This window comes from Oculina patagonica, chromosome 7 (assembly GCF_052425735.1).
Source record: "Oculina patagonica isolate OP01 chromosome 7, crgOcupat, whole genome shotgun sequence".
NCBI classification, from domain to species: Eukaryota; Metazoa; Cnidaria; class Anthozoa; order Scleractinia; family Oculinidae; genus Oculina; species Oculina patagonica.
This window is the reverse complement of record NC_135764.1, coordinates 11,318,998-11,345,050: the sequence shown is the minus strand read 5'-3', so window position 1 is coordinate 11,345,050 and position 26,053 is coordinate 11,318,998. Positions and strand designations below refer to the sequence as shown.

Genomic DNA, 26,053 nt, shown 5'->3' with positions numbered 1-26,053 from the left:
ATATATCCTGCCATGCTTGATGTAAATTACGTGGCGGTATAGTCGTGAAATCACCATTCCATACTACCTTCCCAGTGTTAAATTTATTATATCAGCACCCTTAATATACATATCTGTGTCGTTTCATTTCTCCCACGAAACGCGTATACAGCGTAACTACACAGTTGATGCAAATTTCGCGGCGTATTCTACAGTTCCTCTCAATGTCTATATGCTATTACATGTTGTAGCGAAGGCGTGTAATATTCGGAAACTTAATGACTTTAAGAATATTTTGTAGTGATAATATACGGAATGATACATTGTCGATACTTGTTTCTGTTGCTAATCGTTAATTGAGGCTACAATCAAACTGAGATATTTTTCATCTGGTTGCTGACAAATAAATATTGTCCTCAGTCTATAACTGAACTAGTTTCACATCGCGTGCTCTCAGCAGTTTCATTCCCATAGTTTAATTGCGATATTTTAGGTTCCCACCCCAGCAGCTAATTAAATTTCTGTATATATTGAAGAGTTTGAAGGTCGGAATCAATCGCTGGTGTATTGTTCTTCATTAGGTCGAGCTTTTGGATGTTCCACTTCAGATTTCGGATCATGAAGTTCGCCAAGAATTGTCGATTTCAGATCTACGGCTTTCTCTCTGCGTGCTTCACAACACTGAGCCAATTTCAGTCGACAACAGAGATTCGGCACAGGCTGCGCTGGCTTTCCTTGGATCACAGGGCACAAACAAGAACTGACAACAAGTATTGCAAGACTCAATGCGACAAATGATGACTTGTCCATCTTTGTTGGCAGGGCTGCGAGAACTTCAGTAAACTCAGAACAACTCAGGCACGGCTGAAGATCAACAAGCTATGAAAGCTGAGCGATCACTGCAAAAGATTATTCGTCAGTGATACTTGCATTTTTAATGTTTAGAATGGTTGTCCTTGGAAACCTTTTATTAATGATAGCTCCCGGTGGTTAGCCAAACATTACCAGAAATCCTAGCGCTACGAGTCGTATCAAATTTGAATAGAGAAACTTGCAGGGTTTTTTACCCGACATAGAAAAAACGCTAGATTCTACTCTGATCAGTGTTCCTGCTTCAGTATTTCATTTTATTTGATTTATTTATTTCGCTTCTGTGAGCATTTTTAAGAATTCTAGTGATAGAAAGCCCGCTTATCAAAATTAGATTTTTTAAAAAAGAGTTGGAAACATCAAATTTCAAGAGCGAAACTTGTAGGCTTACAGTAGTAAAAGGATGGATGATTGACTCCTTTTTTTTGTGCAGCCATCCACTAAAAGTGTGCAGCCAGAATAAATTAATTTTGGATGACGTCATAATGGAGAGGTGGCTTATGTCTAAAATTCGCGGGAATCTTTGGTGAGGTGAAATAAATTAAAATAAAATGCGCGCGCGGGAATTTATGCAGCATAATTTATGCCTTGACGTCACGACACGATAAGTCTACTTACGTGAGAGCACTTGTTCCACTGCGGATCGAAATGAGAGAATTTTATAAGAAGCTTCGTTTTTAAATTACTTAAGATATATTTCCTTTAGCTTACTAGAGATTTTTGAAGCTCAAATAGATTGAATAAATATTCACGATCGAGCAGACAGAGGCTTAACCATGCATTGTTCTCATACTAAGCCGGCGAACGCGCTTGAGTGACCACGGATATAAACATTAGGATTTTAGCGGAACGAGTCGCTTCTGTATAGAAAAAAAAATTCCATAAATCGGCGAATATCGAACAGTTACGAGTAAAAAAAAATGGTACGACCGGCTGTGAACCGATTGTGTGAAAACAATTTGCTAAGCCAATTTTAGGTCTTCGTGTTTTTGATCTTTTTTCTTTACTCGTCATTTTTTAAAGCTTCACTGTACTATTATAATTATAATTATGCAATATTTCTTCCACCGCAGACAAGAACAATGCTTTAGTCCGATTAAACTCAATTTAATAAAACAAACAGAATTAACAAACATGTGTATTAAAATATACCATTTTTTAACAATTCGATAACTTTATCATAATGTTTACAGCCTAGAGTTCGCTATCTCTAGCTCTTTTCACTGGCTCGGGTTTCTTCAACAAATTTCTTGACACTTGGTTCGTCTTCGTGTATATAGATCCACTTGGTCTTACCATTTGAATAATGCCTTATTTTGACAGGCCAGTAATTTTCTAGTGCAAATGAGACTGTAGGAATATATGGACTGAACTGATTTCGAGCACTCGTGTACATTTCGGCAACACCAAACCCTTCTGGAAGAGTTTTGAGATAGGGCGCACCTTGCATAAAATTTCGCACAGCAGGCCAGCCTGCATCAGACCACGTCAGATCAAAATATTTGTGCTCTCGACGAGAATACCTAGTAGCAGCAGTTTCCTCAAGATTTGTTGGAAGACTGGTTTGCACGCTTTCCTCTGGTTTTGAGGATTTGTTAATACTCGGATAAACGCGACACGAATCAAAGATATCGCTCAAGACCTATTTATTTCCTGGCGTGGCTGGCTGGTTATCCACAAACAAATATCCGTACGGCCTTTCCGTCTCTTGATAAAACGCTGCCATGAATCGTAGGCGATTCTTGTCAAACATTCGTTCGGCAATAATACCGATTTGTTTTCGATCCCTGGGGCTGCGAAAGAGAGCCATGTATTGAGCGTTCCGACTGATATCGGTGTTGAATTTTCCTTTGGGGAACATGCTTTGGAGCAGGAGTATGACGCTGGCATTTCTATGACGGCCTTGAGTAAATAGGCGGGAAACGATGGGACTCTGAATTGCTTCTGACATGAGATCGTCAAAAATCAGAATATTGTTATATTTTGGGTCAATTTCTCGAAGGTCGTCTTGAAACATTGGAAGCCCGCGGAAAAACTGAATTTCTTTTCCGAGTGTCGTCTTCAGGGCTTCGTAACTATCTTGCCATTGACTATAATACCATGAAATGCGCCTCGGTTTCTTGACTTCATATAGAATACGACCACTTGTTAGCATCTTCTCCACAAAATAGGTTTTACCAGACTGGCTTGGGCCAACCACAAGAAGCGAAAACTTATGACGAAACCTAAAATCTGGATAAGCTTCTGTTGTTAAGGTAACACAATGGGCCAATTTTTGTCTCTTTGCAGTGGATGTCGGAGTTTCCTTCACAGAAATCAGTCGTTTCCGTAACACAGATGTTTGCCCGATGTGGGGCCGATGTAGGACCGATGTGAGGCCGATGTGGGGCCGATGTAGGGCCGATGTGGGGCCGATGTCAGGCCGATGTGGGGCCGATGTCTGGCCGATATGAGGCTGATGTGGGGCCGATGTAGGGCCGATGTGGGGCCGATGTGGGGCCGATGTCAGGCCGATATGTGGCCGATGTGGGGCCGATGTCAGGCCGATGCAGGGCCGATGTGAGGTGTATCAGTTTCTTAACTACGACTCCTGTACTTGGTAACCTCGCCTTCACCAATAGCTATAAAAGAAGCGTGCTGCTGCTTGTAGTTTAGTCTATTCTCAGAGTTAACACAGTTCAGATCACAATGTACAGCAATTATAATCAATTCTTTCAAGAGGGTTTTGGAAATATTATATTACCCGATGATAGTGGAGATGATAGCGATGATGAGAGCTCACAGGAAAGCGAACAGTCATCTCAAGATTCTCAATCGAGTGAAGAAATAGACTCTTCCCAAGAAGAAGAGGAAGATATAGATCCCTGGTCGCGCATTCAAGATGAAGTTACTAGTCGTCACGAAGCCCAACTCGAAACTCTGATAAACGAGTACAAACAACATGGAGATTCGCCTGAAGTGGTCCGTGTTAAAGCTGAAAATGCTCTGCTACCAGTATACAGAAAGGAGCTAAGAAAAGTCCTTTTGGATTATTTACAGTGGATGCATGCTATGAAGAAAGATTCCACCTTCCGTAAAGTGATGGAGACCAAACATGAATTGAAAGATACAGAGGGATATGATTGGCTGGAATCAACAGAACTCGCTATCGATAAGCGAAAATTCTTACTCAATCGGTTGTTTGTCAAACACTGAACTGTTCCCGAAGAATTAGTGAACTGTGTCGGTTCATCTTTTATAGAAACACCTCAATGTTTTTATTATCAATAAACGTGTTTTAAAAGAGAAAAGCTTTTTATTCCTTCTTGTGTATCGCGGTGCGTAACTTGTCTAGATAAACGCTTATAGATGTTTAGATAAAAACAGAGACCTGAAAATACATATAGGTTTACGAAACATAACAACGGTTTATTAGGACTCAAAAATAAAATACATCGTATGTGCAACTCATTGTGTTCATTTTCTACAGTGCTAGTTTCTTACACAACTGAATGCTTACTGATACAGTCAATATAGCGACAAGTGTTCACTGGAATTTGCGTTCTAATGTAGACATTCTTTTACCCACTTTGGGCTCTCTAATCTTGCAAACTGTCTTTGCAGCTCGGGCGTGGGAGTATAAGATGCTATGCTCTCTTCTGATACCGTTTTTTCTTCAGGATAGTACAATGGAGATAGTCTTTTACTCTCGTCAATAAAAGGCATCTCATCGCCCCACTGGAAATATCTACACGTTTCCTTACTTCTTCTGCCGGTAGAATAGGGTCGGAGCGGATTCTTTTGAGATCTTGAGACTTTCAATGTTGCAACATCCATATGCCTACAGTAAAGCGATTGTCCACCTTCACATACTTTGAAGTCAGGTATAATATAGTCTCTAAGGCACTGTTGATATTTGTGTACGCTATCCTCGCGGCAAAAGAAGGGGCATTGCTTCCAGTCCACGCACCGAATGTAACGTATTCCGTTGGCAGGGTTGATCACTTCAAGGTTTTTAAGGCAGAGTCCACACTTTGAGTAACTCATCTTGACACTGAAGTAAAAATACCAGGGCAGATCCTTTGCACTGTCGTAAATTTGTCTTGTTTGATATCAACAAGTAGAGTGAACGCTTGCCAAGTTTGCGCGTTTATATTCCAATGAACAATACACCCGTGAACGTCCAATCAGAAATAAAGTTTGAACGCAAACAGTGGAACATGTGCACTCAAGTAGACTATATTCCCTACTCTGTCAATCTATCAATCAAGTAGACTTATCGTGTCGTGACGTCAAGGCATAAATTATGCTGCATAAATTCCCGAGCGCGCATTTTATTTTAATTTATTTCACCTCACCAAAGATTCCCGCGCATTTTAGACATAAGCCACCCCTCGATTATGACGTCATCCAAAATTAATTTATTCTGGCTGCACACTTTTAGTGGATGGCTGCACAAAAAAAAGGAGCCAATCATCCATCCTTTTACTACTGCTTACTCCAGAAAGATGTGCTACTAGATAGTTCAACAACGCCACTGTCTTACCACCTCTCTACCCCTTCACACAAGCACTGGCCATGAAATCCCGGGTTTTACACTTCATGCTACACATGAGTACCGCACTTTTTAAAGTATCGAAGTATAGGAAACTATGATAAACTAGGGAATATAACTACCTTGCCGCCTTCAATTTTAATCTTTCTATTCTTTACTTAGTTACAATGTTTTTTAATATATAGAAGTATAGAAATCTCTCACAAACTAGGGATTGTTATTCTACTTAGAATACTCTGACAAACTAGAGATTTCCCCAATTATAATATTCTACTCTTTCATCTTTTATTTAGTTTCACACTTCAATTCTCAGGTAACTAAGTGATTCTGTCAAGTGTGGAAGTGTAGAATACCCTGACAGACTAATGATTGTAACGACCTTTTCCCCAGTCATTCTACCCTTGTTATTCTTTACTTAGTTGTCCACTTCTCAAATACTGAAGTGTACGGAATACGCCGACAAACATAATCTGACAAACTAGGGATTATAACGACCTTTGTTTCATGCAGTCATTCTGAAAATTTTCATTCTTTACTTAGTTCTCCACTTCTTTAGAAATAGTTCTACACTTTTTCAGAAATTGACTGGCTCCCCCCCCCCCCCCCCAGTAATTAATGATCGCTCCCTAAGGAATCCCTTAGCGCGCGAAAATATATAGCGATGATGTTATTCTTCAAACGAAACCGAAACCCCTAACTTTATTTTTTTGAAAAAACCCACCTAATAAAGTGTTTCGGTTTCGCTAAACGATTAATAAGTCGGCCAGTAAGGAATTTATTTAGTGGCGCTTGGCATTCAGCAAATAAGAACACAAAATATACCTGATGGCATAAAAATATTTTCAACTATATTTCACTGAAATGGCATAATTTATGAGCATTAGACCCCCGCAAGGAAGTAAATGCAAATCAGTATTTCGAACCGGCTGATCTGAATATTGAAAAGGTGTTTTCCCAATTACCCGAGCATCATATCATTGAGCGGTTGAAACTACAGTTGTACTATCTAGCACGGCATTACGGCTAGTTTCAGCGAGTAAAAGGTTTAACAATGAAAAGTTTATTGTTAATCGCTCTTGGAACGTTTTTGTTCGTCGTGTACTTTATTTCTATGACTAAAGGCAGTGAAGCAAAGATTTTACTCGAGTCTGTCGATAACAAAACGTCGTACAAGTTGAACACAGATGTTCTAGAGGAAATATCACAGCTCCAGGGACCTATTCGAGTTATTGCCGCGATGGAAATGCAAGAGTTGGAAAATCTACACCTTTAAACTTGATCAACCACATTTTGAGTGGAAGGAGCGGAAGGAGCGGAAGGAGCGAAAATTCAGTGGAAGAGATTTTCAAGATCGGAGATTCATTCGAACCAGTTACCAGCAATGTATGGGCACACATTATTCAACCCCAGAACGAAGACGGAAGCATTTTGTTACTAGACGTGAAAGGCACTGATTTAGGTGATGATATCGGTAACAGACCGCCTCAGTAGTTCACAGCTGCTATGATGTTTTCCTCATTTAATGTTTTTGCATTACACATCGTGGGAAATGGTGACATTGGCTTTCTTTATCGCATAGCACGCTTGAGCGACCTGGTGTTTAAAGATAAAAATATACTGCAAAATTTTCCCAAACTTCGAATTGCCATAAGAACTGAACTGGACATTCCCTCGGATGATTATATTCGTGATGAAATCATCAAATCACAAGAAAAAGGTCAAATCATCCAAAAATACTTCCCAAGGGATAGCATTGAAGTCAGCCATGTTCCAACTGTCAATGATCGCAAGTTACTCAAAGATGTGATGAAATTGAGCAAGCCTGACTGGAAAGCATTTGAGAGTTTAGCAGATAGGCTAATGAATTCTCAGGAGAAAAGAAGTTTCGAAGGGAGTTCCATCGATGGTACGGCACTTGTACAGCTCGCTGAAAAGGTTGTGGAAGCTATGAATGCCGATGACGAGTGGAAAGATTTCGGGGATGTTTATGCAACTATAGAAAGAGACATTTGCAGACGAAGTTACGAAAAGCACATAAAGCCAGTCTTGATGGAGACGTCGAGGGGAATAGGACAGAAAATGGTCGAAGCATTGGATGAATTTAAGAAGGAATGTGTTCTAGAAAACGAGATTGACACTGCAAGGGAAGATTTAAAAGACATGCTTAACGAAAAATGGGAACAAGAAGAGGAAGAAAAAAGGAGACAAGAAGACAAGAGAAGAAGACAAGAAGAAGAGAAAAGGAGAAGGGAAGAAGAAGAAAAGAAAAGAAGGGAAGAGGAGAATAGTACGTGGGAAACTCTTACGTCAATTGCTAAATATATTGGCACTTTTGTTTTAGGTGGGTTCATGTTTAGTGACGAGGATCTCAAAACAAATGTAACAATTCTGCCTCGCTCTGAGTTCGACGATATTGGCCTCAGAGGGGTCTGCTGGGAATGGAATGAAGACGCGAAGAAATCCTTTGGACTGACAGGGGAGGGCTGTGGAGTGATTGCACAGAAAGTCAAGATGCTGTATCCGTGGGCTGTGATCAGGGGCAAGGATGGCTACCTAAGGGTGCAATACGACATGTTGCGTCAGATGGTTAGCGTTGCTCGCAACAAAAACTTGAAGTCGGCGTAGGCATATATCTGACTAACAGATAGGCAAACACATTGTTTAGATTCGTAATTCGAGTGATCTTGATGTAAATTGGTGCTTTCCTTGATTATAAACTAAATTTATCCTTCGGGATCGGCACTACTTTAGTTATTTGCAAACGGTTGTTATTTGGACTCGTATTTGTAACTAGTAGGTATATTCGTATTAAAGTCTGGATTATCGAGAAAAGACTGGATAGCTTTGGTAGCTTTGATAGCTTTCTGGATATTTTAGGCCGATTTCGTAAGAAAAATGCTGGTTACACGTAATAAAAGTATGTTCAATCTGTAAACTTGATACTTGTAACTTTTCCTGTTGTGTTTAAAATTAACTTTTATTTACTTTTTTGCTGTCTCTCTTCGTTTTTGTGTTTACTTTATGTAAAGCGTTCTAGAAAAAAATAAACAGCATAAAAATGGCAATTCAAATTCCTTAATTAATAATAATAATAATAATAAAAGATTTATATAGCGCCATATCCATGGCTCATGGCGCTTTACAGTAAAAATATTATTAAAAAAAGTGAAATTTACTTAAAAAAATTTACATCAGTGATAAAAGGAAATACTAACAAATAAAATAGCTGAGCTGTAAAAAATGGAAATAAAAACTAAGAATAATTAAAATCTTTAAATGAAAAACTAACTCATTAACTAACTTAACTAATTAACTAAGTGACTAACTAACTGTCTAACTGAACTATCTAATTTACTGGTTAACTGACTAACTAAAAGTCTAATTATAAAATTTGTTAAAAAGGTATGTCTTTATACAAGTCTTAAAATCTGATAGCGAGCCGCTCTCTCTTATATAGTTCGGGAGAGAGTTCCATAGGCTACGTGCTACAAAAGAGAAGCACCTTTGGCCATAGCTTACTAACTTCACAGATGGTATTTTTAGTAAGTTTTTAGACGAGGATCGTAAACTCCTGGTTGGTGTATAGGGCTCTAGCATCTTAGTAATATAACAAGGGGCCTGGCCGTTAAGCGCTTTGTAGGTTAAAAGTAGTATCTTGTAGTTAATGCGCTGATTTATTGGGAGCCAGTGAAGCTGCCTTAGGACGGGCTTGATATGATCGTATTTCTTTGTGCGAGTAATAACGCGAGCCGCAGCATTCTGGACATTTTGTAGGCGATCTATTAGAAATTTAGGTAGTCCATATAATAGCGAGTTGGCGTTATCTAGCTTGGATGTGATAAATGCGTGTACCAACTTTTCAGTGTCTGCTAGAGATAGACAGTCTCTTATCTTGCTTATGTTTCTAAGGTGGAAAAAACAGGCCTTGCAGGTACTGGTAACATGCCTTTCTAGTGACATGTTCTCATCGAAGATAACTCCAATGTTCCTTGCAGAAGGAGATGGCTCAATCTGTTCACCAGACACATCGACGTACTCTATTGATGGGTGTGGACGGTGTCGTGCGCTCAAAATCAAAAGCTCCGTCTTTCCTCTGTTTAGTTTCAGCTTATTGCTCACCATCCACGAGTCGATCTCAGAAACGCATGTTTCTATTTTAGCTATAGAACCAGGTTGTTCAGCGTGGGTTGGCGTAAAAGAGAGATAAAGCTGAGTGTCATCAGCGTATAGATGGTAATTAAGTCCGTGCCGTTTGATGATGTCCCCGATGGGCGATGTGTATAGCAAGTAAAGGATCGGCCCTAAAACTGGGGAACACCATAGCGAATTTCCTTCATCTCTGATTTGGTTCCGTCAATCACAACAAACTGCTTTCGGTCTTGGAGATAGGATCGAAACCATTTTAGCGCATTTCCTTTCACGCCGTATCGTTTTGCCATTCTTTCTAGTAGCAATTTATGGTCGACGGTATCAAACGCCGCAGACATGTCCAACAGTAGCAGGATAACGCATTTCTGATTATCTATTTCACAGAGAATGTCATTTTGCACCTTCAGGAGAGCAGTCTCCGTGCTGTGAAAGCGTTTATAGGCTGACTGAAGAGATTCCTCTAGATCATTATCACGTAGGTAGTCAGTTAATTGACAAGATACTGCCTTTTCAATTATCTTAGATACAACCTTCAGATTTGAGATAGGTCTGAAATTTTTATAATCCTCAGAGTCCAGGTTGTCCTTCTTCAGCTTCGGTTTGATCATTGCTTCTTTCAGTGCAGTGGGCATAGATGCTGATTGGAGAGACATGTTAACGATGTTAGTTAACACGGGTAGAATAGTTGATTTACATTCCTTAAGAATAGAAGCCGGTATAGGATCAAGATCACAGGATTTTTTACCGATTTTGTCCACAAAACTTTCGATCTCTCTTTCTGACATCACTCTGAACTCTGTGAATTCGGCATGACATGGCTGTTTGTATGCTTCGCAGGACTGGGTACTAGAAGTCACTTCATTGGATAGCTCGGTTCTTATGGATGCTATCTTCTTGTCAAAAAAGTCGGCAAAATTGAGGTTGTGTTTTATAAAAATGGCCAAGCAAGTTTGCTTTTTGACTAACGGTTTGTTTTAAGTTACCGCTATCTTTTATATAAATTTTTTGCGTGGTACTTATTTTTCATTGTGTCACCTTGGTTTTGAAAGGCGAACCCATATTTTAATACCTTTCTTCTCTACTTACTTGTATCATTTTCAAGTTATATTTATTTAAAATCGCCACTGTTCAACATTAAATTTAAATTGAAACTTATTGTCCAGCTTATGCATGCTTTTCATCTCTGAGTGTCTCTTTAGTCTCAATGCTTCGATGACAGTGCAAAAAATTGTGTCGCTAAAATAGCATTGACCGTTTACGAAAAAGGAAACGTGCATCTGATTTTATCTTTCTTAAGTACTCTAAACTTTAACTTATCGAGAACAAAACTTTTTTTTCAAGTTTTTTCGCGTTTTTCACGTTTTTCAAGATTTTTCCCGTTTTTCATTTTTTTTTTGCGTTTTCAAGTTTTTTTTCGCGTTTTTCAAGATTTTTCGCGTTTTTCAAGATTTTAGCGTATTTCAAGTTTTTTCGCGTTTTTCAAGATTTTAGCGTATTTCAAGTTTTTTCGCGTTTTTCGAGATATGTAGCTTTTTTCGCGTTTTTCAAGATTTTCCGCGTTTTTCAAGTTTTTTCGCGTTTTTCAAGATTTTTAGCGTTTTCAATTTTTTTCGCGTTTTTCAAGATTTTATGTATTTTTGGTTTTGAAAAGAGACAAACCATATTTTATAACTTGATCTCTCCTTAGTTGAATCTATTTTCAAGTTATATTTATTCCAAATTACAACTGGTCAACACGAAATTAAACCCTTGACCCAGCTGAGCGCCTTTTTTGTCTTAATGCTGTTCGTAGAATATGGTAAGAAAACGACAGTGTTTGCCGTTTAGATCATAGTTAGTAGTCCCCTCTACTAACTATGTTTAGATCTACAAACAAAAACTGTTTTTCTGCTAAGGATAAGATATACGGTGCCCGATTGTTGCCAGCTTGCTAACCATCGTGTAGATACTTCTGATAGATATATCCTGGCATACTAGAAATAAATTACGTGGCGATGAAGTCGTGAAATCACCATTCCATATACTCCCTTCCCAGTCTTAAATTTATTATATCGGCAACCTAGCCTGAATATACATACTCGTTTCATTTCTACCACTAAACGGGTATACAGCGTAACTACACAGTTGATGTAAAATTCGCGGCGTATTCTACATTATTCATCTGGTCGCTAACAATTAAATATTGTCCTCAGTCTATAACTGAGCTAGTTTTGCATCGGGCTCTTTCTGCAGTTTCATTCCCCATAAGTAGTGTACCTGCGATATTATAGATTCCTTCTCCAGCGGCTTATTAATTTTACGTATATTTTAAAGAATTGGAAGGTCAGAATTAATTTCTGATGTAGTGTTCTTCAACAGATCGAGGCCTTGGATGTTCCACTTCAGCTATGGCATCATAACGTTCGCCAAGAATTGTCGATTTTAGTTCTACGGCTTGATCTCGGCGTGCATAACAACAGTAGCATGAACCGCAAATGTACTTGCACGGGCAACCCTTCGGCACAGGCTCAGCTGGCTTTCCATTGATAAGAGGGCACAAATAAGAACTGACAACAAGTATTCCAAGAATCAAGGCGACAAATGATGACTTGTTCATCTTCGGTTGGCTAGACTGCGAAAACTTCAGTAAACTCAGACCAGCTCAGGCACGGCTGAAGATAGATGTGAAGATTAACAAGCTATGAAAGCTGAACGATCGCTGCAAAAGATTATTCGTCAGTGATACTTGCATTTTTGCTGATTAGATTGGTTGTCTTTGGAAACCTATCTATACTTATGATAACCCGCTGTGGTTAGCCAAACTTTACACACCAGACATCCTAGCGCCGAAGCTAAGGCTGGTTGATTAAAATTTTTATTATGCCGTCATCTGTGGGTATCTTTTTTGTCTCAACAGGACGGTGTTTTCGACGGTGTAATGACCAGACAACAACTTTTTTCTTTGCTGTAGAAATTAAAGCTTTTCATACAAAAAAATCAAAAGATTAAATGCATTGCGTGCGTATAATTTAAGCTTTGAAGAAGAACATTGCCATCAGCCCTGAGGCTGATGTTATCTTTGTTAAGTACTCAAAGTGTCAAGTGGTACTTTTCAATATAAATGGATACACAGACAATGAACAATTAAAATTTAAATTCCTTAATTGAGCTTTGTCTTGAAAAAAGTGGCCAACCAAAATTGCCGACGGTTCGTTTTACCGGCCTACCGATATCTTTGATCGACATTTTCGCATGATAATTTCGTTGAATGTCTAATCCTGGTTTTGAAAAGAGACCTTAGTTGTATCTATTTTCAAGTTGCATTTAACAAAATTCACCACTGGTCAACATGAAACTAAAACCCTAACGCCTTGGCCCTGCTTCAGTCATTATGCCGTTTATCTCTGACCGTCCTTTTTGTCTTTTGCTGTTTAACTTCAACTTTTATTTGCCTACAATATCAGTTTTAATATACAGACTAACCCGAATTTAGCCTCAAGAGCTATAATCGAGGCGGCTGGTCTATCTTCGTAGAATATCTTAAGAAAACGACGGCGTTTACTTTATGAAAAGCCTTAAACTGGAAAAATAATCAAAATACAGAATTTAAATTCCTTAATTGAAGTCGTGTTTTGAAAAAGTGGCCAACCAAAATAGTTTCTGACTGACGGTTGCTTTTACCTACGGTTATCTTTCATGGAAATTTTTGTTGATTGTGTCACCCTGGTTTTGATAACTTTAAGTCCTTCAAGTTATATTTACTCCAAATCACCACTGGTCAACACGAAATTAAAACCCTGGCCCAGCTTCATTATACCGTTTATCTTTAAGCGCCTCTTCACGTTTTAATGCTACGAACAACATTAAAATGCTGTTCGTAGAATACCTTGAGGCTGTTAAATAAGAGGCGGCTTTTGCCGTTCGTATCTACAGGCAAAAACTCTATCATGCTGTGCTGCTGAAAATATATACGGCTTGCGATTGCTGCCTACTTGCTAACAGCGCGTTGCTACTTTTGATAAATATATCCTGGCATGCTTGAAGTAAATTACGTGGCGGTAAACTCGTGAAATCACCATTCCATACACAACCTTCCCAGTGTTAAATTTATTATATCAGCACCCTTAATATACATATATCCATCGATTCAATGATAATGATAATGATAATCAATTTATATAGCGCATTTTTCATATGTAGTTATATGTATATGTTCAAATGCGCTGTACACATACTGTAGTTTACTACACAAAGGCCAGACCACAACACCGGGAACTTCGTGCCCTACTCTTTGCCATTTCTATCACGAAACACGTATACAGCGTAACTACACAGTTGATGCAAATTTCGCGGCGTATTCTACAGTTCCTCTCAATGTCTATATGCTATTACATGTTGTAGCGAAGGCGTGTAATTGTTACGGAACGTTTTTCGGTAAAAACGGTAGATTTTGAAACAAAACAATTTTCTGTTATCGTAAAGCTAGTGTATAGGTGTTTTACACCTGCTCTTAGAACAAAGCCTTCGAATAAGAAATGAGCTCTAGGTTTTAAAGGCGTGAAAAGTAATATCCTTAGAATTTTCTATTGTATAGCTTACGTAAGTCAAACTGAGTTGTCGAAACGCTATTGGCTACAACTCGTTTATGACAATTGTCCTTTTTGTGATAACTTTGAGTTCTGCCTGTAAGCGCGTGAGTCAAGATCTTCATTTTAAAAACACTATGTTCCTTGATGATGTTTTGGTCCACTTGATATAAAAGATCCCGGAAGGTGGTAGGGCACTTCCCGCTCAGCCATAGAGCTAAATCCCCGAAAAAGCCCCTGCTACATAATATTCGGCTACTTAATGACTTAAAGGATATTTTGTAGTGACAATGTGCGGAAAAATACATTGTCGATACTTGCTTCTATATTTGATTCTATTGCTAATCGTTAATTGAGGCTACAATCAAACTGAGATATTTTTCATCTGGTTGCTGACAAATAAATATTGTCCTCAGTCCATAACTGAACTAGTTTCACATCGCGTGCTCTCACCAGTTTTATTTCCATAGTTTAATTGCGATATTTTAGGTTCCCTCTCCAGCAGCTAATTAAATTTCTGTATATATTGAAGAGTTTGAAGGTCGGAATCAATCGCTGGTGTATTGTTCTTCATTAGGTCGAGCTTTAGGATGTTCCACTTCAGATCTCGGATCATGAAGTTCGCCAATTGCAAGAAAAAAATATTGCAAGACTCAAGGCGAGAAGTGATGACTTGTTCATCTTTGTTGGCAGGGCTGCGAAAACTAACTGCTCAGACCAACTCAGGCACGGCTGAAGATCAACAAGCTATGAAAGCTGAACTATCACTACAAAAGATAATTCATCAGTGATAGTTGCATTTTTGCTGTTTAGATTGGTTGTCTTTGGAAACCTGTTTACTTATGATAGCCCGCTGTGGTTGGCCAAAACTTTGCATACAAGACATCCTAGCGCCGAAGGCTGGTTGATTAAAATTTTTATTATGCTGTCATCTGTGTTTATCTTTTTTGTCTCAATGTTTCTCGAAAGGACGGCTTGGTGTTTGTCATTTGCAATGTCCAGACAACAATTTTTGAACCCCGCCATTGAACCCTGAAAAAATAACTAAATTTATAAGACGCCGGTTTTTGTTATCATTCTCCTGGTAGTGTATTGTTAGTGAGTAATATCATAATTTGTAAATGTAGTGTATATCTATCAAATAGTTTTTTATTTTTTGCACAATCAATGTTATGTGTAGTGTTTTCTTCAACGTAAAGCATTATTGTGTAAGCGTAAAACCTTATTTTATTGGTGTAAGTAATCCTATTATCAGTTTGTATGTTATGTTCTTTTGTGTTGTTTTTATCAATAAAAAAAGTAGAAATATTAGCAATTTAAATTCCGTAATTGAGGTTGTGTGTTCAAGTGGCCAACCGAATTGTTTCTAAATGACCGGTTTTTTTTTTTACCGCCTACGGTAATCTTTGATATGAATTTTTGCATGATAATTTCGTTGATTGTGTCACCTGTGAAAAGAGACAAACCCATATTTTATAACTTGATCTCTACTTAGTTGAATCTATTTTCCATCTATATTTATTCCAAATTACAACTGGTCAACACGAAATTAAATCCCTTGGCCCAGCTTTATTTTGCCTTTCATCTCTGAGCGCCTTTTTTTGTCTTAATGCTGGTCGTAGAACATGGTAAGAAAACGACAGTGTTTGCCGTTCAGATCTACAAACAAAAACTCTTTCTCTGCTAAGGAAAGATATACGGTGCCCGATTGCTGCCTGCTTTCTAATATCGTGTTATCGGTAACTCGAACTCGGATAACTCGAACAACCCCGCTAACTCGAACAAACTTCCATTTCCCTTGGATTTGAACCCACCTTTCAGTCTTATTCAATCGACCCCGATAACTCGAAACCCCGCTAACTCGAATTTATTTTCGTTTATCTTCAGAGGTCGAGTTACCGGGGTTCTGTACTTTTGATAGATATCTCTTGGTATGCTTGAAATAAATTACGTGGCGGTATAGTCGTGAAATCACCATTCCATACACTACCTTACCAGTCTTAAGTAGAAATATAAGCAATTCAAATTCTCTAATTAAGGTTGCGTTTTGAAAAAGTGGCCAATCAAAATAGTTCCTGACTGACGGTTTCTTTTAAAGGGCCCTTCGGTAATCTTTCATGGAAATTAATGCATGATAATTTCGTTGATTGTGTCACAGTAGATTTGAAAAGAGAAAAAACCTATATTTTTATAACTCTAAGTCCTTTAAGTTTTATTTATTCCAAATCACCACTGGTCAACACGACATTAAAACTCTTGGCCCAGCTTCATTATGCCGTTCATCTTTAAGCGCCTCTGTGCTGGCTTTCCATTGATAACAAGGCACAACAACAAGTATTCCAGGACTGAAGGCGGCACATGATGACATGTTGATCTTCGATTAGCACATTTTTACTTCGCTTTTGTTTTTCATTATTTCCTTTTATCACACCTTTCTTGTATATATTTTATCCATTTTGTATTCCATTTTTTATCCGTCGAAGGCTGTAGAGCGAAAGCCGAAAGCTCATTGTTTTTAATATTTTTAGCCAGTGAACGTTTGTTTTTTATTATGTTGATCTTCGTTAGTTTGACTTCGAAAAGGTCAGTTAACTCAGCTCAGGCACTGAAGATCAACAAACTACACCTTAGCTACATTGTATTACATGGTTCAAGTACGCAACTGTCTTTTCACCTCCCTACCCCCACCCCCACTCCACCCTACCCCAGCGACAATGAAAAGGCTTCACGGTGGTTTTGAAAAACAAGCCTTCTAAAATGTGGCTTTTACCCAGAAATATTAGCAAGGCAATTCTTGGTGATTTCTGACTGATGAATCGTTTAACCGCTGCGGGTTATCATGTAGGAATTGGTTCGTTGTTTATGTATTGTAATGTGCATTTCTAAAGTGTCGCTAAAATGCTGCAGCATCGACCGTTTACGAAAAGGAAACGTGCATCCGCACTGCATCTGATTTTTCTTTCATAAGTACCCAAAACTAGAACTCATATGTAGTAAGACTCTTAAAGGGACACTGTCACGGGGATTTTGATGCTTTACGGTAAAAAGTACTAAAATTGGCGAATAGGTCTTCTCGTACATGACATGCACCTTGTACATCAAAATGGAGGTATAAAGTAAATTGTTGTCAAAGGAAGACGGGAGCCAACATAGTTTTTGGGTGGTTATCCAGTCCACAAGGACAAAACTTGACAAAATCAGCCTGACTTTTTCAAGTTGAGATCTAAAGTTCCTGATAGCATCACAAAAATATCACTTGTTTGTCGCTTCAGTACATTTGCATGGTGATTTTTAACAAAATTGGACCACTATTGGTAGTTTCCATATGTCTTAAGGCTCTTGAGTTCTTGAAATAAAACTGGTGACAGTGTCCCTTTAAGTAGAAATATTAGCAATTCAAATTCTTTAATTGATTTTGCGTTTTGAAAAAGTGGCCAATCCAAATGGTTCCTGACTGACGGTTTCTTTTAAAGGGCCCTTTGGTAATCTTTCATGGAAACTTTTGCATGATAATTTCGTCGATTGTGTCACCCTAGATTTGAAAAGAGAAACCTATATTCATAACTCCAAGTCCTTTAAGTTTTATTTTATTCCAAATCACCACTGGTTAACACTACATTAAAACCCTTGGCCCAGCTTCGTTATGCCGTTCATCTTTTAGCGTCTCTTCACGTTTTAATGCTAAGACGACAATGCTGTTCGTAGAATACCTTGAGGCTGTTAAATAAAAGGCGCCTTTTGCTTTTCGTATCTACAGACAGAACTCTTTCTATGTTGCTGAAAACATATACGGCTTGCGATTGCTGCCTACTTGCTAATATCGTGTAGCTACTTTTGTTAGATATATCCTGCCATGCTTGATGTAAATTACGTGGCTGTATAGTCGTGAAATCACCATTCCATACTATCTTCCCAGTATTAAATTTATTATATTATCAGCACCCTTAAAGGTCAAATGAACAGAAATTTCGATTTTTTGTTATTTTTTGCCCATGTGTTTATTAAGAGCCAAATAAACTTATCCCAAAGTTTCAAAGCAATCGGTCATTACATCGCAGAGATATTGCAAGTTGAAAAATGCTTTTTGTAGGCTGTCATAATCGTAGAGTGCTCGGAAAAATTGTCGGAAAATTGTTGGAAATAAAAACTTGTGACGTCATAATTCGTGTTTTTAAAGACGACCGCAGACCGATTCCGCAGACGGCACCTTAAAATCGAAATAAATGTGTTTAGTGACATTTCAAGCAGTTATTTCGTACTGTTCGGCCGTTTTTCAGTGGATTGATTGTTGGTTATTGTTTAGAGAGGCTCATTTTTTTAAAATAGAATAGCTAAAGCAAAAAAAATAGCTTAAAGTTTTGTTTGCTGTCTTTTTGCATATCATGTGAGACATAGGTAGAATGTACGCTGGTATGAAAACAAATCAGGAATCTCTATTTTTCTTTCTCATTAGCATTTAACGTTAATGAGCAGAATTATCTGCACGCGCGTTAACTATGCAGGTGCGTTTTGAATTTTGGTACACTCGAAGCCGTTCTGCACGCGCATTAACTATGCACGTGCGTTTTGAATTTTGGTACACTTCAAAGCCGTTCTCTGCCAAACAACAACGTCAAATGACGAAATTCTGCGTATTTTGGACAACGTCAGCCACGACGGCTAATTTTTGGTTTTTCTATTTGGGGTTAAACGCTTTCTTTGAATATTCAGCGGGAGCAAGTTCTTAAAGCGAAAAATAAGCAGAATGCGTCCGGAAAGCTGCGAGATTCTCGACGTTGCCGTCGGTGCGGTCTAAGGAATCGGTCTGCGGTCGTCTTCAAAAACACCAATTATGACGTCACAAACTCGTCCCATTCCTTCCATTTCAGTGCGCAGTCATTCAAAAACGTTTTCGTGAAGCCTTCGGAAATCTTCGAATTTTTTGCTGTATTTCACGCTTTAAGGCTCGGAAAGCAAACATTTTTCTTAATTTTTCTTAATAATGGATAGTTTTAGTGTTTGGTTGGTTAAACTGGCATTTTGAAATTTCTATTCATTTGACCTTTAATATACATATCTGTGTCGTTTCATTTCTCCCACGAAACGCGTATACAGCGTAACTACACAGTTGATGCAAATTTCGCGGCGTATTCTATAGTTCCTCTCAATGTCTATATGCTATTACATGTAGTGATAATATGCGGAATAATACATTGTCGATACTTGCTTCTGTTGCTAATCGTTAATTTAGGCTACAATCAAACTGAGATATTTTTCATCTGGTTGCTGACAAATAAATATTGTCCTCAGTCTATAACTGAACTAGTTTCACATCGCGTGCTCTCACCAGTTTCATTCCCATAGTTTAATTGCGATATTTTAGGTTCCCACTCCAGCCGCTAATTAAATTTCTGTATATATTGAAGAGTTTGAAGGTCGGAATCAATCGCTGGTGTATTGTTCTTCATTAGGTCGAGCTTTAGGATGTTCCACTTCAGATCTCGGATCATGAAATTCGCCAATTGCAAGAATTGTCGATTTTAGATCTACGGCTTGCTCTCTACGTTCTTCGCAACATGGCAAAAGCAGTTGACAACAGACGTTCGGCACAGGCTGCGCTGGCTTTCCTTGGATCACAGGGCACAAATAAGAATTGACAACAAGTATTGCAAGACTCAAGGCGAGAAGTGATGACTTGTTCATCTTTGTTGGCAGGGCTGCGAAAACTAACTGCTCAGACCAACTCAGGTACAGCTGAAGATCAACAAGCTATGAAAGCTGAACGATCACTGCAAAATATAATTCATCAGTGATAGTTGCATTTTTGCTGTTTAGATTGGTTGTCTTTGATAGCCCGCTGTGGTTGGCCAAACTTTGCATACAAGACATCCTAGCGCCGAAGGCTGGTTGATTAAAATTTTTATTATGCTGTCATCTGTGGTTATCTTTTTTGTCTCAATGTTTCTCGAAAGGACGGCTTGGTGTTTGCCATTTGTAATGTCCAGACAACAATTTTTGAACCCCGCCATCGAACCCTGAAAAAATAACTAAATTTATAAGACGCCGGTCTTTGTTATCATTCTCCTGGTAGTGTATTGTTAGTGAGTAATATCGTAATTTGTAAATGTAGTGTATATCTTTCAAATAGTTTTTTTATTTTTTGCACAATCAATGTTATGTGTAGTGTTTTCTTCAAAGTAAAGCATTATTGTGTAAGCGTAAAACTGTATTTTATTGGTGTAAGTAATCCTATTATCAGTTTGTATGTTATGTCCTTTTGTGTTGTTTTTATCAATAAAAAAGTAAAAATATTAGCAATTTAAATTCCGTAGTTGAGGTTGTGTGTTCAAGTGGCCAACCGAATTGTTTCTAAATGACCGGGGTTTTTTTACCGCCTACGGTAATCTTTGGTATGAATTTTTGCATGATAATTTCGTTGATTGTGTCACCTGTGAAAAGAGACAAACCCATATTTTATAACTTGATCTCTCCTTAGTTGAATCTATTTTCAAGCTATATTTATTCCAAATTACAACTGGTCAACACGAAATTAAATCCCTTGGCCCAGCTTTATTTTGCCTTTCATCTCTGAGCGCCTTTTTTGTCTTAATGCTGGTCGTAGAATATGGTAAGAAAACGACAGTGTTTGCCGTTCAGATCTACAAACAAAAACTCTTTCTCTGCTAAGGAAAAGATATACGGTGCCCGATTGCTGCCTGCTTTCTAATATCGTGTTATCGGTAACTCGAACTCGGATAACTCGAACAACCCCGCTAACTCGAACAAACTTCCATTTCCCTTGGACTTGATCCCACCTTTCAGTCTTATTCAATCGTTCCCGATAACTCGAAACCCCGCTAACTCGAATTTATTTTCGTTTATCTTCAGAGGTCGAGTTACCGGGGTTCTGTACTTTTGATAGATATATCTTGGTATGCTTGAAATAAATTACGTGGCGGTATAGTCGTGAAATCACCATTCCATACACTACCTTACCAGTCTTATCAGAAATATAAGCAATTCAAATTCTTTAATTGAGGTTGCGTTTTGAAAAAGTGGACAATCAAAATAGTTCCTGACTGACGGTTTCTTTTAAAGGGCCCTTCGGTAATCTTTCATGGAAATTTTTGCATGATAATTTCGTCGATTGTGTCACCCTAGATTTGAAAAGAGAAACCTATATTTTTATAACTCTAAGTCCTTTAAGTTATATTTATTCCAAATAACCACTGGTCAACACGACATTAAAACCCTTGGCCCAGCTTCATTATGCCGTTTATCTTTAAGCGTCTCTTCACGTTTTAATGCTAAGACGACAATGCTGTTCGTAGAATACCTTGAGGCTGTTAAATAAAAGGCGGCTTTTGCTTTTCGTATCTTCAGACAGAACTCTTTCTATGTTGCTGAAAACATATACGGCTTGCGATTGCTGCCAACTTGCTAACATCGTGTACTTACTTTTGATAGATATATCCTGGCATGCTTGAAATAAATTACGTGGCGGTTTACGCGTGAAATCACCATTCCATACTATCTTCCCAGTGTTAAATTTATTATATCAGCACCCTTAATATACATATCTGTGTCGTTTCATTTCTCCCACCATGAGCTATAGGATAAGTGGAGTTTTTCTAAGTTAAAAGCTAATATCTTACCACAAAATTCTCTTCTTTACTACTCTGTTTACTACTTTGGTTGTTCGATCGCAACACATGGGTAACCAGGATTTTATTCAACCGAGAAGACCTGGATGCTAAACTAATTTGCATTTGGTGTTACGGCGAATAATAAAAACACTGGGTAGGAAAAACGTTTACTGTTGCTAGGAGATTTTGGTTTTTGGCCAATCACTAAACCGAACAAACAATGGGTATTGTTTTTTAATTTCGTGTTGAGCTCGTAAGATCAACGAGCCTCTCAATCCCCTAGTGAGGTATGAAAAAGGTGACAAACTTGAGCCTTTCCCCACATGGACGAAGAAAGGTTTGGCAACCGGAAATGATGGTTTATTTTCAACGGTGGGAAAAAATGTAAATTTCGGATAGTTTTGTGGTCGTTGTCGTTATTTTTGAAGGCTTTCGCTATGGAGTAAGCTGGAGTTGTCTTAAATTGCCTAAACAAGCAGCGAGTGACTTTTAACCGGTGCAGCATGAACGGGAAAACACAGGCGTTGAACACAACTTACAAATACGAATATTCAAATCTATTCACTAATTGTTGTTGTGAATATTTAAGCTTCGAAAAATCGGCTTTTACGACTGAGTTTTTGAAATAAAATAAATAAGAAAAATTTCCGCATAGGGTGAGTTAGTTTTTATGCAGGTTTTTTGACGAATTTAAGCTTGTAATAGAATTTAAGCTTGTAAGAGCGCTTGGGCAATTTAAAAAACTAATTGAACGAATACTCTAGGGCACGGCATTCGTGGAAAGCAGCTTTTTATCATAGTTTGTACATATATTTTTATATTTCTCCTCTTTCTTGTATATATATTCATAATTAGATTGTTGTATTGTAGCTGATGAATTTGACCGTGTTTTTAAATAAAGATTATCCATCCATCCATCCATCCTTAACCTTCTTTGTTTAATGTTTTCGACACGTATATATATTACAATTATTTTCATGCGGCGTGCAATTTATTATCGTCGGAGAATCCACTACTGTTTCTGGAATGTAGCCGATAAAACTTTATTTTCTCCGATCCACTCACTACTTCTCTCAACATTAGAACGTCAGGCAGTAAAATAAAGAAAAGTAGTAAGAGCGGGCGAGCCCGTATTATTTCAATTTACTTCAAAGGTGATGTTAATAGTTCTTAACTCCAATTCATAGTCGCAAAATTCAACCATTTAATTAAGCAAGACTCCAACGACTTCGGGTAAACCCACGTTCACCTCATCCCACTCCCTGTGTGAATGAATGGTTTCCTTTGTATAACCCCCAGGTGGGCCACCTTTACATTCCTTATAAGGAAAATGGCCACCTTTGGATCTTACGAGCTTCACACGAAAGAAGGGATTATCTTCCTACCCATGGTATTATACACAGTAGTCCCAAATGCAAATTAGCTTAGTGGTCCACATGTAAGAATACCTACCCCCAAAGGCATGGAATGGTTCTTTTTTTTCGGGGAGTGGCCAGGGGCACTCCAAATGCAAATTAGTTTAGCATCCAGGTCTTCTCGGTTGAATAAAAGCCTGGTTACCCATGTATTGTAATCGAACAACGAAAGAAGTAAACAGAGTAGTAAAGAAAAGACTTTTGTGGTAAGATATTAGCTTTTAACTTAGAAAAACTCCACGTATCCTGTAGCTCGTGCTCCCACGAAACGCGTATACAGCGTAACTACACAGCTGATGCAAAATTCGCGGCGTATTCTACACTTCCTCTCAATGTCTATATGCTATTAGTATAAATCTACTAGCGTTCTATCACGAATGCTGTTCTCTGATTGGCTACGCTACTCACTATCTATTCTGTTGTAGAAGGTGAGTAGCGAAACAGCGTGCGGTTGTCAACAGAATGGTCGCCGCTTTTTCGCTTTTCTGGCTTTTAACTTGACCGTAAAGAAGGACTTGGATTATTTACTATTGGATTATTTACTATTTTACACGGTAAGAAAAGCAATTAATATTCGTTTACGCTTTTAAAAGCGGGCGAATCTATAATTTTATAACATTCAGAGATGCGTTTCACCGAGACATTTTGTGGAAATAAAGTTTAAAATGTCTGGCAAACTAACACAGTTTCATCGTCCCATCAAGGAGCAGTAAAAGAAAGGCTAAACAGATTCGACCTGCAAGTTTTTTAATGCATCAATAAGACTTTAATAAAACAACAAAATTGAATGCGAATTCAAGGTTGCGGGCGAATCGTTCAACTTTTCATAAATTTCTTACCGTTCAAGTTTCCTACATATAAAACAACTTGACTTCCAAAGGGCCTTTGTAAGTCAGTCTATCTTTAAATTGTCATTTCACAATGAAAATCCGGCTTTTAGTTCCATTTCGAGCAAACGACGGTTTAAATAAATCGTGAATGAAATGCAAAGGCGCACACAGAAGCTAAACAGTGCAATGTGGTTTCTTCCTTGCGAACAACTCGCTTAACTTTTTTTGATCTTTTACGTTTTCGAATTTTAAAAAAACTTGACTTCCAAGGGCCCTTTCAATCGTCATTTTACAATAAAAAACTTGGCTTTTCCTTCAGTTTCAGGCATATAACGGTTTCAATAAATCGTGAATGAAATGCAAACGCGCACACAGAAGCCAATGCAATGTGGTGAAGTTGTCAATTATCCGCGTGTTGTGTGACTTATTTACATCATTATTTAATAAAAACGAGAACCTGTCTTGTTGTTAAGTTTTGAACGTCTAGTAGATTTATACTAAAACAATTAGATTATTTGCTCTCGATTTCTATGTTCGCCCGAATCTCGAGCTCATAATCTAATTGTTAATTAGATGTCGTAGTAAGGCCATGTTACTGAGTTCGGCTACTTAATGCCGACCGTAAAGGATCTTTTGTAGTGATAATGTGCGGAAAAGTACATTGTCGATACTCGCTTCTATTTGCTTCTTGTTAACTGAAGTTTCAATCAAACTGAGATATTATTCATCTGGTCGCTAACAACTAAATATTGTCCACAGTCTATAACACAAATAGTTTTACATCGCGTGCTTTCCACAGTTTTTATTCCTTAAAAAGTAGTTAATTGCGATATTGCAGGTTCCTTCTCCAGCGGATTATTTAATTTCCGTATATTTTGAAGGATTGGAAGGTCAGAATTAATCTCTGGTGAAGTCTTCTTCTATAGGTAGAGCTTTTGGATGTTCTACTTCAGTTCCCACATCATCGAGTTCATCAAGAATTGTCGATTTCAGTTCAACGGCTTGATCTTGGCGTGCATAACAACAGTAGCATGAACCGCAAATGCGCAGGCACGGGCAACCCTTCGGCACAGGCTGAGCTGGCTTTCCATTGATAAGAGGGCACAAATAACAACTGACAACAAGTATTCCAAGACTCAAGGCGACAAATGATGACTTGTTCATCTTCGGTTGGCTAGACTGCGAATTAAACGTCAGTAAACTCAGGGACTGAAGATCAACAAGTTATGAAAGCTGAACGATCACTACTTAACAATAAGACGGCAAGCTCGAAGTTTCTATCGGCTGATATAATTAGTTCTGTTAATTGATTATACAATGCCCCCTAATTTATAATTTACTTTGTTACCGTTGTCGCTTTAACATTTAAAGTGTATTGTACGCCAGAACACTGTATGCAAAAAATGCAAAAGGATGTCGCCATTTAAAGTTTAACTGTTGAATACCAGAGTTCCAAAAAGAGCGCGGTAAAATTTAAAGGCACGAAATTTAAAGGCACGAGTCGCAAACGTTTTCGCTCAGCCTTAACACGCCATACAAAACTTTTAAATCTGAAGCAAAACAGTTTTTAAATGGAACACGAATTCGGCGAAGCGCTCGAATATAAGGCATTTTAAAACAATGCACACATTTGCTTTTTAGCAGATTGCAAAAAACTAACTATGAAATGACATCTACTATTACGCCGTTACATAAAAACTAGTATGTAGAGACACTGGTTTACTTACTCTGAATTTTTGCTTCCTTGGAGAGCCTCAAATCTATCTTTCAACACTGTCGCATTGGAATGGTAGTTTGTAATATTTCAACTGTTCCTTTATATACCTGATAACTGAGTCGTTTTCCGACACTTTTAAAAATCTAGTAATGGCTCTGGAGAATTTAAGTGTTTTATCAAAGTTATCAAGATTTCTATCATCAAGCGAGTATGCGAATGAAATTAGACTAAAAGGCTGCTTCTAAAATGTCACGTTCCAGCCCTCAAGAAGTCAGATCGGAACCCCTTATCGCAAGTATCTTTACATGTTTATCTTTCAATATACTACTGCACGCAATTTGAACCTTACAAAGTCTTTTATTAAAAACA

General features: G+C 38.1%; 1 protein-coding gene and 1 long non-coding RNA gene across 2 annotated transcripts in view; both read right to left on the bottom strand.

The window, feature by feature from the left end:
* Positions 1-64: 64 nt before the first annotated feature.
* Positions 65-26,053, bottom strand: part of LOC144660748 (uncharacterized) — a 44,436-nt gene continuing 18,447 nt past the window's right edge. The window contains exon 2 of the mRNA XM_078521487.1: positions 65-843. Coding sequence (XP_078377613.1) covers positions 532-843 — 312 coding nt within the window. The 3' untranslated portion in view covers positions 65-531. The remainder of the gene's footprint in view (positions 844-26,053) is intronic.
* Positions 19,123-25,828, bottom strand: LOC144660764 (uncharacterized). The gene is made up of 3 exons (XR_013572148.1): positions 25,695-25,828; positions 24,681-25,146; positions 19,123-19,339 (listed from the first exon to the last, which is right to left on the bottom strand). It is a non-coding gene; the product is annotated as an uncharacterized LOC144660764 (long non-coding RNA).